Genomic DNA, 12,500 nt, shown 5'->3' with positions numbered 1-12,500 from the left:
GTGCAGGGTGTTGGATTCCCTGGGCTGGAGTCACAGGTGGTTGTGTGCCCCGCCATATGTGTGCTGGGGTACAAACTAGGTTCTTCTGCTGGAGCGGCGGCGCCCTAAGCCACTGAGCCATCTCTGCAACCCTGGTAGTTTTTTTTATTAAGTAAGAAGGACCCACTTTCTGTCTTCTGTCCTACTTCCAAACCAGTGATTCTGCTGGCCTGCATTTTCTAACAGCTGTACCACAGGTCAGTAACTTAATGCTCACTTGGCCAGAATCGCACCAGCAGGCTTTCTCAATGATTCTCATGACTGTTGTTTTGTGTCCACGAGTCCAAATTAGTACAGGCTTGAATTTATCATGCTCTGAGACGGGGGCTGCCTTCCTTCTGTGGAACTGTGCTCTCAAGCCATTGGTCAGTTTTGTTTGTTTGATGGATTTTGAGATGAGGCTTCACTCGGTAGCCCACGCTATCCTAAAACTTATTATGTAGTCCAGGCTAGCCTTGGACCTGGGTTGATCCCCTTGTCTCAGCTTTCTTTGGGCTGGGATTACAGGGATGAGCCACTGTGAGCATGAGCATGTGAGCTCAGTGTGTAATATTTATATCCATATGTTCATTAGTGTGAAAAATTGATTAGAAATTTTTATCACGCCCAGACTCAAATAACCAAAGATGTTTTCATGATCAATTTTTAACAACAATTTTTTTTCATGGAAGACAATGACATATTCGTTGTGAATAAAACAGAACTATATAATTGTGTCTTTATTTATTTTTAAAGGGCAAAAACTTCCTCCTTATATATGAACATAAAAGTTTTCATTTTCTATCAATAATGAATGGTACTTTAGTTAAATTAGGCATTTGAGAAATGTGTGTTTTAGTAAATCTAATTAGAGAAAATTCAATTTGAGACTTCAGATTGTCTGTATTACACACATAAAAGTATCGCTTTTCCGGGTCTGATTTATGATATTTACATAATATTAACTTACAAATCTTCAAGCGTATTTTGGTTAGGTTAGTATAGTGTAATGGTTTGTATGTTCTGAGACAAGAGAAGGGGAGGAGAAATTTCAGTAGAATAAAGCAGTCCTTTGGGACTGTATTATTTATAATTTTTGTTCGAAGGGAAAAACGTACTTCCTTAAGAAGTTTAAATTAACAGAAGGCTGTGAGTGGCGGTGTGTGTGTGCCTGTGTGTGTGTGTGTGTGTGTTTGTGTGTGTAGCGCTTCCCTAAGGCCCGGAAGCATGATGTCCGTGGTAATGCCTGTTTTACAGCCCTCAGCTGGTGGACGCCGTCACCTCTGCTCAGACTCCAGACTCGCTGGAAGCCATCCTGGACTTTTTGGATTTCAAAAGCGACAGCAGTATCGTACTCCAGGAAAGGTTCCTCTATGCCTGCGGCTTTGCCACCCACCCTGATGAAGAACTCCTACGAGCCCTCCTTGTAAGTCAGGGACACTGGGGAAATGGTGATCATAGGCTGCTGGGTAAAAGATGATAAGCAAAACTTCTTAAATGGAAGCAGCTATTAAAAGTGGATCCAGTCCAAGTTGAGGCCATAGGAGAGCGTTCTCTTAGCACTCACACTGTTGGCCTCTTTTCTGTGCATCAACCAGCACAGTCAACCTTCTCACTTAGGGGCTCTGAAGGTCTAGTGAGCAGCATGACCCACACTATACGACAACCTGAAGATTACGGCCACCTACTTTATCATGTGGCAAATGAAGAAACAGAGTAAATGTTTTATATGATGCTTCAATAAGCAATTAGGATTACTTTGACTTCAAAAATCTTCTTGCTATTTCTACATACACATTGACATCTCCAGTTCATATACGGAATGCTACAGACTTTTGGGGGATCTTTGAACAATCAAATCCCTGAACCCTGAAGGGTTCACAGACTTGGGTGGTGGAAGGAGGGGCTAAGATCATTGCGGGCCAGGCAGTTTAGCAATCCTTCATGCAAAACTAGACAACACATTTCTAAGTGTCTCAAAAACAAAATTCTGAGTTTATTGTCTAGAAACACAAAGTCATTTCCCCTGATGATGGTTACTTTATTAGCTGGTAAGTGTCCCTTTGGAAAGCTGAAGTGTCCTGATGACCTATTTGACCCCTGTTTGGCCACAGAGTAAGTTCAAAGGTTCCTTTGCAAGCAACGACATCAGAGAATCGGTTATGATCATCATTGGAGCCCTAGTCAGGAAGCTGTGTCAGAATGAAGGCTGCAAGCTCAAGGTAAGTGCTACAGACTGCCCAGTGTAACGCCACAGTCTCCTGTCAACTGTGTGCTGCCCAGTGTAATGCCACAGACTTGTGCCCACTGCGTCCAGGCTGTCCAGTGTAACGCCAGTCTTATGACCACTATGTTCAGACTGCCCAGTGTAATACCACAGTCTCGTGTCTACTATGTCCTGCTCAGTGTAACGTCATGCTGCTGACATCCAGACTGTGCAGTGTAATGTCATAGTCTAGTGCCCACTGTATCCAGACTGTCCAGTGTAACTCTGCAGTCTCGTGCCCACTGTGTCCAGACTGTCCAGTGTAACGCCACAGACTGGTGCCCACTGTGTCCAGAATTTCCAGTATAACACCACAGTCTCATATCCACTATGTCCTGCCCAGTGTAATGCCATGCTGCTGACATCCAGACTGTGCAGTGTAATGTCACAGTCTCATGGTCACTGTGTCCAGACTGCACATGTCCAGTGTAGCCATACTGCCAACCTGGCCACTCCCCAGTTCCCAACTCTGCAATCATTCTGTCTCATAAACTTTACAGTTTAGCTGCTCATTAGCATTCTTGCTTATCTCTGTCTCTCGCTGGAATAGAGCCTCCACACCATGATGAATCTTTGTTTTTCAACACCAGTTGCTTAAAAGATGTCTACTGCATAGATTGCGATCAATAAATGCTCTCTAGAAATCAAATCACCCATCAATTTTTCTACAAAATATAAATTCATTGAGATTCCTCTATAATTCCTCAGGAATTATTTTTGCTTCTGTTTTTATTTGTCTGTGACAAATTATACATACATATGTACATATATGTGTATGCATGTGAGGTAAAATGTGATGCTTCAAGCATTTATGCATTGTACAATGATCAAATTGGGTGATTAGCATAGCCATAACCTACAATACACATTATCTTCTTAGAATAAAGATTTAAAATATATTCAATGTATTTTGAAGTATAACAACAATACAATAGTATTAACTATAGTCATCGTGCCATGTGGCCTTCGGTTTCGCTGAAACTGTGTGAAACATAACCACATATGGAAAACCTGAGTGGGTTCATCTAGTAATATCCATTTAAAAAGCCTGTTTTCTACTTCACAAATGAAAATGCTAAATCTGTGCAGCTCTTCTTCTCTCCATTATTACTATGAGCTAACATTCAGCTCATAGTTTTCTTCTGCTATTTTCTTCAGTTCCCATTTTCTTCTGCTAGAGAAAAACATTACTGTGTCATCTTTTCTTCTAAATGCCTGTCATTAAAAACAATATGGAGGATCACCACTGAGCCCAAATGATTCCATAGGGAGCAGCCTACAGACAGAATGCACAATAAACAAGCAAGGAAAGTCTATGAAAAACATGGACATTGAAAATGATTTCGGTTATGCTAGAAATTAAATTTAGCATTACATCTCACCTGAGGATGACAAGTCCCTACATTTATGATTTCAATAATTGTTAAAGAGCTGATCTATTTGCTCAATTTCTGTGTTAAATATTATCACTAAGGATAAAACCCATATATAAAATACCCAGGTATCATTATTTAGTGAATGCTGACTTTATACTAGGTGCAATGCCAATCCTGTAACATAAAGATGCACAGAATATCATACCACCCTCAAAGAATTCCTTGTCTGTTTATCAATACAAAGATACCAATGCAGTGATTCCCTGTACATATGTGGATTCCCCATTTGAGATTTAACCAACCATGGGTTAAAAATAGTGAGGGAAACAGATGTTCATGGCCATGCATTCAACACAGCCCAGCCATTTGCCTGGCAGACACCTTGTATTGAGGACAATAAATCCCCCTGAGATTCCTCAGGTAAGCAGGGTGGTGCTTATAGACAAGCAAATACTGCCTTATTTCATCTAAGGGTCCCAAGGACCATGAATCACAGTATCTCCAGGAGGTCCAGGAGCCAATCCCCATAAATGCTATTATTAAGCCATAAACGGATGATCTGGGAATCAGGAACCACAGTTGTCTTTTGTTTGGGGTGTGAGGAAGTTTTCTCCATATAGAACAACTGAGCTTCATCTGGAATCTCCCTGATGCACTTAGAACGTGTCAAAGACTGCCCATGATTAATTATGCTCTGCTTTTCTAGACCACGTAAGCACACGTTTGAGAAGATTCCATACCTTAACATGTTTCCCATGGCAACCAAAGCAGAGCTCCCTTGAAACTGATGTTGTTTTCCTGTCTGAGTGTTGTGGGTGGGCATTTGTCTGAGGTGTGTGATGTTTTAGGCAGTGGTGGAAGCTAAGAAGCTGATCCTGGGAGGACTTGAAAAACCAGAGAAAAAAGAAGACACCACGATGTACCTGCTGGCCCTGAAGAATGCCTTGCTTCCCGAAGGCATCCCGCTCCTTCTGAAGTATGCTGAGGCTGGAGAAGGGCCCGTCAGCCACCTGGCCACCACTGTTCTCCAGAGATACGACGTCTCCTTCATCACAGATGAGGTAGGCATCTTGACTCTGTGCCACATTAACAGGAGGAAGGAAAAAACCCACTTCTGGTAAACCACATGCTATCCTCAAGTCACTCTGCTTTATTCTATATTTTATTTTATTTAACTTTTCTCATAACAGAAATAATTCCTCATTTGTATTTAAGGTTAATCTCCATTGGCCTTACATTTTGAACAGTTATGTCCTGTATCCGGAAGCATTCATATGAAAATACATTTTCTTATTTTAAGGAACAAATTCTAGTAGCTGGCCAGGTAGCTCAGCTGGTTAGAATGTGATGCTAAGAAACAAATTCTCTTTAAACCTGTGTTGATTCCTCCTGAGGGCAATGCTTCCGTGACCTAATTATGCTCCACTAGACCTCACCTCTCAAGTGCTCAGCCACCTGAACACCGCCACACAGATGACCACATATAGACCTTTGGAGGGACACACTCAAACCACAGAGACTGGTGCAGAAGGCTGCTAGCGGGGCAGGGATTATTCATGACCTGGGGTTGAAGAGATTTGGAAACTTTTTTGACTTTTATGATGAGCATAAAACTGCTACTAGAAACTAGCATGTTAAATTTTCTTTTAAATTAAAGAGGAAAGGAGCTGGGTGTGGTGGCGCACGCCTTTAATCCGAGCACTCGGGAGGCAGAGGCAGACAGATTTCTGAGTTCGAGGACAGCCTGGTCTACAAAGTGAGTTCCAGGATAGCCAGGGCTATACAGAGAAACCCTGCCTCAAAAAACAAAAACAAAAACAAAAAAATTATTAAAGAGGAAAGGAACCTGGGGTACTTTGTTGTAAGAAAATACCAGTTCATATTGCTTTCTCCCCTGCCCCGCCCCCTTCACCTACCCAAAAGCCCAATACCACAGCAGTAGCCTTCAAAGTTTATTCCAGTAATACCAAGCACTATTGCTGTAGCACATGAGCCACAAAACCTTACAGTTAGTCCACAATTTGTTATACATGATATGTCTAGAGTGGGCTAGGGGATATGTAGCTATGTGTTTCCAGCAGTCAAGAGAGAGGCAGAAGGCATGCCAGCTTTTAACTGCCTCTGCCTGAGTCATTCACATCATTTCTTTTTTCTTTTCTTTCTCTCTTTCTTTTTTCCTTTTTTTTGTTTTTTTTTTTTGTTTGTTTTTTCAAGACAGGGTTTCTATGTGTAGCCCTGGCTGTCCTTGAACTTACTCTGTAGACCAGGCTGGCCTCGAACTACTCAGAAATCCACCTGCCTCTGCCTCCCAAGTGCTGAGATTAAAGGCGTGCTTCACCACCGCCTGGCATTCACATCATTTCTGTTCATGGTCCAGTAGCTGACCTCATCACACAGGGCACACACACACACACACACACACACACACACCATGGAGAGTTCAGAGAGCAACCTTTTGGACTTCTCCTTCCATCACGTGGACCCAGAGGGTGAAACTCATATACATCAAGGTTGGTCACAGTCACCTTTATCTGGTGACCCACCTCACTGTCCCTGCAATAGCAAATTTAAAACTCTGGATGTGCTAAGCTTAAGCATCTCCCCACAGGTGAAGAAGACCTTGAACAGGATATACCACCAGAATCGTAAGGTTCATGAGAAGACGGTGCGCACAACTGCCGCTGCTGTCATCTTAAAGAACCCATCCTACATGGATGTGAAGAACATTCTGCTGTCCATTGGGGAACTTCCGAAAGAGATGAACAAGTACATGCTCACCGTTGTGCAAGACATCCTGCATTTTGAAATGCCTGCAAGGTACAATGCATTCTACGTACCTCTTCTTATGCAAGCCTATCTGAATATTGACGTGGTGCCACATAGCTAATAACCATGACCTGGCCATTACACTGAGCAATGGTAAATAAACCTAATGAGTGTCAAGTTTCCCCAAAGGAACTCTTTAGTGAGTTGGATAAAACAGCTTTCCTTTCGCTCCTTGCGATTTGGAACTCTGGGTAGGGCGGCTTCTCTGGGTATCCACTCAGTATGGTAAATATATATATATATATATATATATATATATATATATATATCACCAAATGTTAGTAAAGTTTTAAAGTCTAATTGCATTTTCAACAGGACTATTTTTGTAAGTAGCACAATGAGACGAAGAAAGTTCTTTCATCTTAACTTTTCAGATGTGAGGACTTTCTGAAGTCTTTTATCACAACTCCCCTGAATTTGCAAATCTTAGTCATGGCCCAGTTTAGGAGCCAGGCTATGAAGAGCTGCACCGGCTGACTTCACTGTGCTCAGTCATTCTCCCTAAACACACTTCATCCCATCTCCCAAAAGCCGCCTTCCACATTCACTCTGAATGTCACCCACTCCTTAGGCATCTCCCCTCAAGGGAGGAGCCGGACAGTCAGAGCAGAGGTGTCAGGAACAGGACAGTCAGAACAGAGATGACAGGAGCAGGACAGACAGTCAGAACAGAGATGGCAGGAGCAGGACAGTCAGAACAGAGGTGTCTGTCAGGAGCAGGAAGGAATCTGGGACGTTCTGGCCTGTGTGGATTGGATTCTTCTGGCTCTCTGCTGTTATTCAGGACTTCTGAGAGGAGGCCTCAGGTGTAGCCAGTGCCTCTGCTTCATGAGCCCAGTCATCTGGGGACAGGAAAGAGGAGGGAGTGGGACAGACAGCAACCTGGCAAATGGAAAGAAGCCACTGTAACCACTTACACCAGGTTCTCAGAAACAAAATCCTTACAACAGGAGGGGAAATTAAGGCCCCCCTTGCTTGGTGTGTATCTCTTTCCATGTGGGGCCGTTTTGCTTGTTTGTTTGTCTGTCTTAGTTTAATTTCCTGGCAAGTGGCACCAGACCCCACTGACTCTCTATAATGACAGGAAGCTCACTGCCACTAAGTGAATGTGTGCCCCCATTCAGGACTTCATTATTGTGCTCTGTCCTATCGTGCCTTCTTCCTGGCTCTGGGTTTGTATTTGGAACGAAGCAGGATGTGTCTATAAAGTTCATCCACGTGAAACCCTCGGATATCTCAGAATATCAACTTTTCCCTTCTAAGCTAAAAATCCAGTGACCTGGTAATATTGATGGATAGGGAGATTATTAATAAAGAGCTATTCCTTACAAAATGCTTCTGCCTCAGAGCTAGGCCTGGTTTACTCTAGTTGACTAGTTGGGGGGTTCAAAATGTAGTAGTTGTACCATTACTGACGGATTAGTGTGAGATCATGAGAAATGAGAGGATCTCAATGCGAATTCCATAAACGCGACACGGGCATGAAGGAAGAGTGAAAGGTTTGGAGGAGACCTATAGTTTGTTCTCTTGTGGGCCCTATTGGGCTTTTTCTGTGGCGGAAAATACATAAATAGCAATCCTAGAAGTTTGTGCTTTTGTGTTGTCTGCCAATGATGATTTTAGAAGGCAAAGAAGAAGAAAAAAATGCCAGCCTCCTGTTTGGCACGGCTTTCTTAAATTTATATACAATTTCACATTACAACCATGATGATTCAAAAACGTGAGTTTTCTGCTCCCTAAGTGTCCACCAGTCAGCTGAAGTCGTCCCATGGCTGGGCATTCTTATGCTCTATCCTTTTGACACCAAACTAAATGTCAGCTATTTGAGGAATGAAGGGGTGAGCCCTCATCCTGCCACTGGTGCCCAGCCAAGCACGTCCTTGGGTCTCACAGTGGCATGAGGACTTTTTTTTTTTTTTTTTTAACACCGGGGATTTGGTTGCATTCCTGATTTGATCTGGGAAACAGACATTACCGTAAATGAAAAGCCTTCTCTTCTGTGTTGCAGCAAAATGATCCGTCGAGTTCTCAAGGAGATGGCTGTTCACAATTATGACCGTTTCTCCAAGAGTGGATCCTCTTCTGCCTATACTGGCTACGTAGAACGTAGGTGACCCCTGAGGAGCTTCCCCCCTGCACCCCCTTTCATCGACATTGCTGGAGCTGTGACTGAGTTCCACCCCTGAGGACCCCTGCTTTCCTGCCCTCGTGCCCTTTCGTCGCTGGGACTGTGACTGAGTTCCGTGGTTCTTTTGTCATTAGGTAGCCCCCGTGCAGCGTCTACATACAGCCTTGACATCCTTTATTCTGGCTCTGGCATTCTGAGGAGAAGTAACCTGAACATCTTCCAGTACATCGGGAAGGCAGAGCTTCATGGTAGTCAGGTACCGCACGCCCAAGAGTTACTAATGAGAGAAACCTGTCTGAGGGGAAATGACCTATACTGAGTGCAGCATTATAGCATATATTTTATATCATATAACACACACACAGAGAATTGAAACTGTGCCAGAATTTGCTAGTTAGACTTTCATTCAGGGATACATCACTTAGATATCCCCAAGTATTTAAGTTTATGCTGTGTTTGCCTGTTTTGCTTATCTCTACAGAGACTGATTGCACCGACAAGAAATTTCAATGTACAAAAAAGACAAAAGAATTAGTTTATATTTCTCCAATACTGCTAGGAAAGAAAAGAATCGAGTATTATTAGCAGTTGAGGACTGGTTGAATTTTAGTCCTAAATGAAATGACGGTTTATCTTTACTGTCAACCATACCATCACTTTGGCTTTATGAATATCAGATTATAACATTCTAATTGAAGTTATTCAAGCCTCAACATGATCCATTGTTATGGAAACTTGGGTGCTCATCAATATGAACTCATCTTCCCGTTCGATAGCACCACTCAGAATCCCATACCTGCCATGCCAAGGCATTTCCACCTGCTGTCTCATGTGCCCTCAGAAATGCCAAGCACACAGTGGTTAGAGCCTGGCTATGCAGGATGGAAAATAAGCAAAATTCCTTATGGGCTAGTCATCTGGGCGTGAACTTCCTCATGGTGTGGCATCATTTTTGTGGTGAGGGATGAAAGTTTGACATGGAGAGGCGTGAATGTGCTCTCTCAGCACAGCTGACTGAGTGGAGTGCCCGTGCCTCTCCATCTCCTGTCAGAGGCTCGTGAAGATGGCAGATCCTTTGCTTGAGACAGCGTGGGGAAAGTAACTGAGCTTCACTAGTGATGCCCTCCAAGAGAAGGCCTGCGGTCTTTGTAGTTGCATAGCAAGGACTCAAAGCCCCACTTCTGCCACATACTAGCTAAGTGAATATTCACCTGTCCTCACTTCTGTCTGCTAAATGAATAAAATCTTCCACATATCCAAGGGTAATTGCAAAGAGCACATGGAGAAAATTCATCTCCATTATGTTAGACATAGAGGTTTAGTTTTCATTCTTGCCTAGTTGCAGAAGTTACTTGAGGTTTTGGTCCTGAAAAAGGTCGATGTGACCATCAACCGTGTGTCCTTTTCTCCCCTAGGTGGTGATTGAAGCCCAAGGGCTGGAAGGCTTAATTGCAGCCACTCCTGATGAAGGAGAGGAGAACCTTGACTCTTATGCTGGCATGTCAGCCATCCTGTTTGATGTTCAGCTTAGACCTGTCACATTTTTTAATGGATACAGTGATTTAATGTCCAAAATGCTGTCAGCATCCGGCGACCCTGTCAGCGTGGTGAAAGGGCTTATTCTGTTAATAGACCATTCTCAGGTAATTCTCTAACTTTCTCAGCCTGCAAATACTTACTGAGTTCCAGCACACACTCTGTGTGTGTGTGTGTGTGTGTGTGTGCTCACTTGCATGTGTACATGTTGGAGCACAGTAAGAAGCCTTTGCTCTGTTAGATCATGTAGAAGCCAGTGGTCAACCTTGGAAGTCTTCCACAATTGCTTTCCAGCTTATTTTTCGAGATAGTCTCTCGCTGACTCTAGAGCATGCTCAGTTAAGCTATGATAGCTGGACAGCAAGTCCCAGGAATTCTCCCATCTCTGCCTCCCAGCACTGGGATCTCAGCTGGGCACTCGGGTGCCTTGGTTTTATGCGAGTGATGGGGACTGGAATCAGGCCTCCTGCTTGTACAGCAGACGTTTTACCCAGCTTGTAAATTGTAAGCATGTCTAGAAAATACAAGTTAAAGCTTTGCGGATCCTCGAGCTCACTCCCTACGCCTTTGGTCCTCTTGCTATTGCTGCCCTTTCCCCTTTGCTATAGGTAAGTACCATTTGCCTTCTCTGTTATTAGCTGCTTAGTGAAGAATGCCTGCAATGCAACAGAGCCGAGCTCGTATTACCTGCAAACACAGTTTTCCTGCACTGGGGAGACTGAGGTGTCTTGTCTTTTTTACCTGGAATGCAGGACATGAGCTACCTGGCATCATTTGTGATGACAATGATTATGAAAACCAGTGTGGCGCATCATGTTGATGATGTCACACAAGCGAGGGCCTGAATACCTACCTAGTTGACACCAGTCTTGGTGTCATGGTCGTAGGCTCTTAGACAAGCTTGCTCATTCAGAGAGAACACACATACTTTCATTTCCTTGACCTTGTTCTTCGTGATTATTTTTCCAGAGCTCCTTGGTGCTAAGTCTTACACTAGTTCTTTTTTTTTTTTTTTTTTTATTTATTTATTATATGTAAGTACACTGTAGCTGTCTTCAGACACTCCAGAAGAGGGCGCCAGATCTCGTTACAGATGGTTGTGAGCCACCATGTGGTTGCTGGGATTTGAACTCCTGACCTTCGGAAGAGCAGTCGGGTGCTCTTACCCACTGAGCCATCTCACCAGCCCCCTTACACTAGTTCTTATGTGGAACGGTTTCTGTGTCTAAGATGCTGTGGGCTTTAGATGACTTGTCCAGTTGGATTTTCTGAAAGTCAGAGAGGGTTCTTCTTCTATCTGAAGAGCCCTAGAGATTGAGTGCTTGATACTTGGATTTTTTTCTTTACTGTGTTGATGCATGCCCCGCCTTAGCAGGATGATATTAAAAGTGGAATGTTACTGGGTAACATCTTATGGGGCATTGGCATTTACTCTAATTCCTATTACTATATTGAAGCACAAAGTAGAGATTTCCTTTAAAATGTATGTACTGTGAGACTGGCTTTTTTGGGGCTGAGGTGACATCATACCTAACAGTCTGAGCTCGAGGTTGACTTTTACAGATTCCTAGGTGTGATCTTGGGAAGAAAGCTACAAAATAGCTTCAAGTCATGGTTTCCTGCTACAAAGTGAGGCAGTTAAAACAGACTTGAATATTTTCTCAGCTGTATTGCTCTTCACCAAATTATTTGAAGATTTTGGCCTATTTTTTTAAGGCTCTTGTTACAAAGTCATGGGTTTTAAGAGTTGGGGAAACCTTTGATACTACATTTTGTTAGAACTCACCCCAAAACATCAATGGCTGAAATGAAAGTATATCATGTCTGGATCTTTATTGCTCCTTATATAAGTTCAAGGTAGCCATAGATTGAAAAACATGATTTGACAGTTTGGCTTTTATGATGCAATAAGTATTTGGAAGTAAACAGTTCAGTGCTAACACAGAAATCCTCAGGGACCAGAATCTGTGCACTTTACCTCTGCCTGCCTACCGTGACTGAGATCAAGCTGGCCTCAAACTCACAGAGATCTGCCTGCCTCTGCCCACCAACTGGTAGGATTAAGGGTGTGTGCAACCACGCCCAGTTTTACTACGACTTTAAATCTCACAGTTGTCACCTTGTGACTATGTGATGGCAACCCCCATTCTGGCACAGAAAACCCCGCCTCCTCTGCCCCCAAAGAAGGAAAGGGGAAGGATGAAGAGCTGTGTGCCCATCCAGAAGTGCTGATAGGATCCTATTGACCAAAATCCACAATGGCGTCACATAGCTCTCTGTAGCTGCGAGGCAAGTGGTAATTTGCAGCTTTGCACTGGGCATATGTCTTTTTTTTTTTTTTTTTTTTTTT

General features: G+C 43.2%; 1 protein-coding gene across 1 annotated transcript in view; it reads left to right on the top strand.

The window, feature by feature from the left end:
- The window catches only part of Mttp (microsomal triglyceride transfer protein), a 354,854-nt gene that overhangs the window by 15,576 nt on the left and 326,778 nt on the right, over window positions 1-12,500 (top strand). Inside the window, exons 9-15 of the mRNA XM_021157355.2 lie at window positions 1,276-1,444; window positions 2,133-2,240; window positions 4,509-4,721; window positions 6,269-6,477; window positions 8,495-8,592; window positions 8,749-8,870; window positions 10,030-10,257. Coding sequence (XP_021013014.1) covers window positions 1,276-1,444; window positions 2,133-2,240; window positions 4,509-4,721; window positions 6,269-6,477; window positions 8,495-8,592; window positions 8,749-8,870; window positions 10,030-10,257 — 1,147 coding nt within the window. The remainder of the gene's footprint in view (window positions 1-1,275; window positions 1,445-2,132; window positions 2,241-4,508; window positions 4,722-6,268; window positions 6,478-8,494; window positions 8,593-8,748; window positions 8,871-10,029; window positions 10,258-12,500) is intronic.

The sequence above is a fragment of the Mus caroli genome, chromosome 3, assembly GCF_900094665.2.
Source record: "Mus caroli chromosome 3, CAROLI_EIJ_v1.1, whole genome shotgun sequence".
Taxonomy (NCBI): domain Eukaryota; kingdom Metazoa; phylum Chordata; class Mammalia; order Rodentia; family Muridae; genus Mus; species Mus caroli.
The sequence above is the reverse complement of the archived record's forward strand: the minus strand, read 5'-3'. Positions and strand labels throughout refer to the sequence as shown.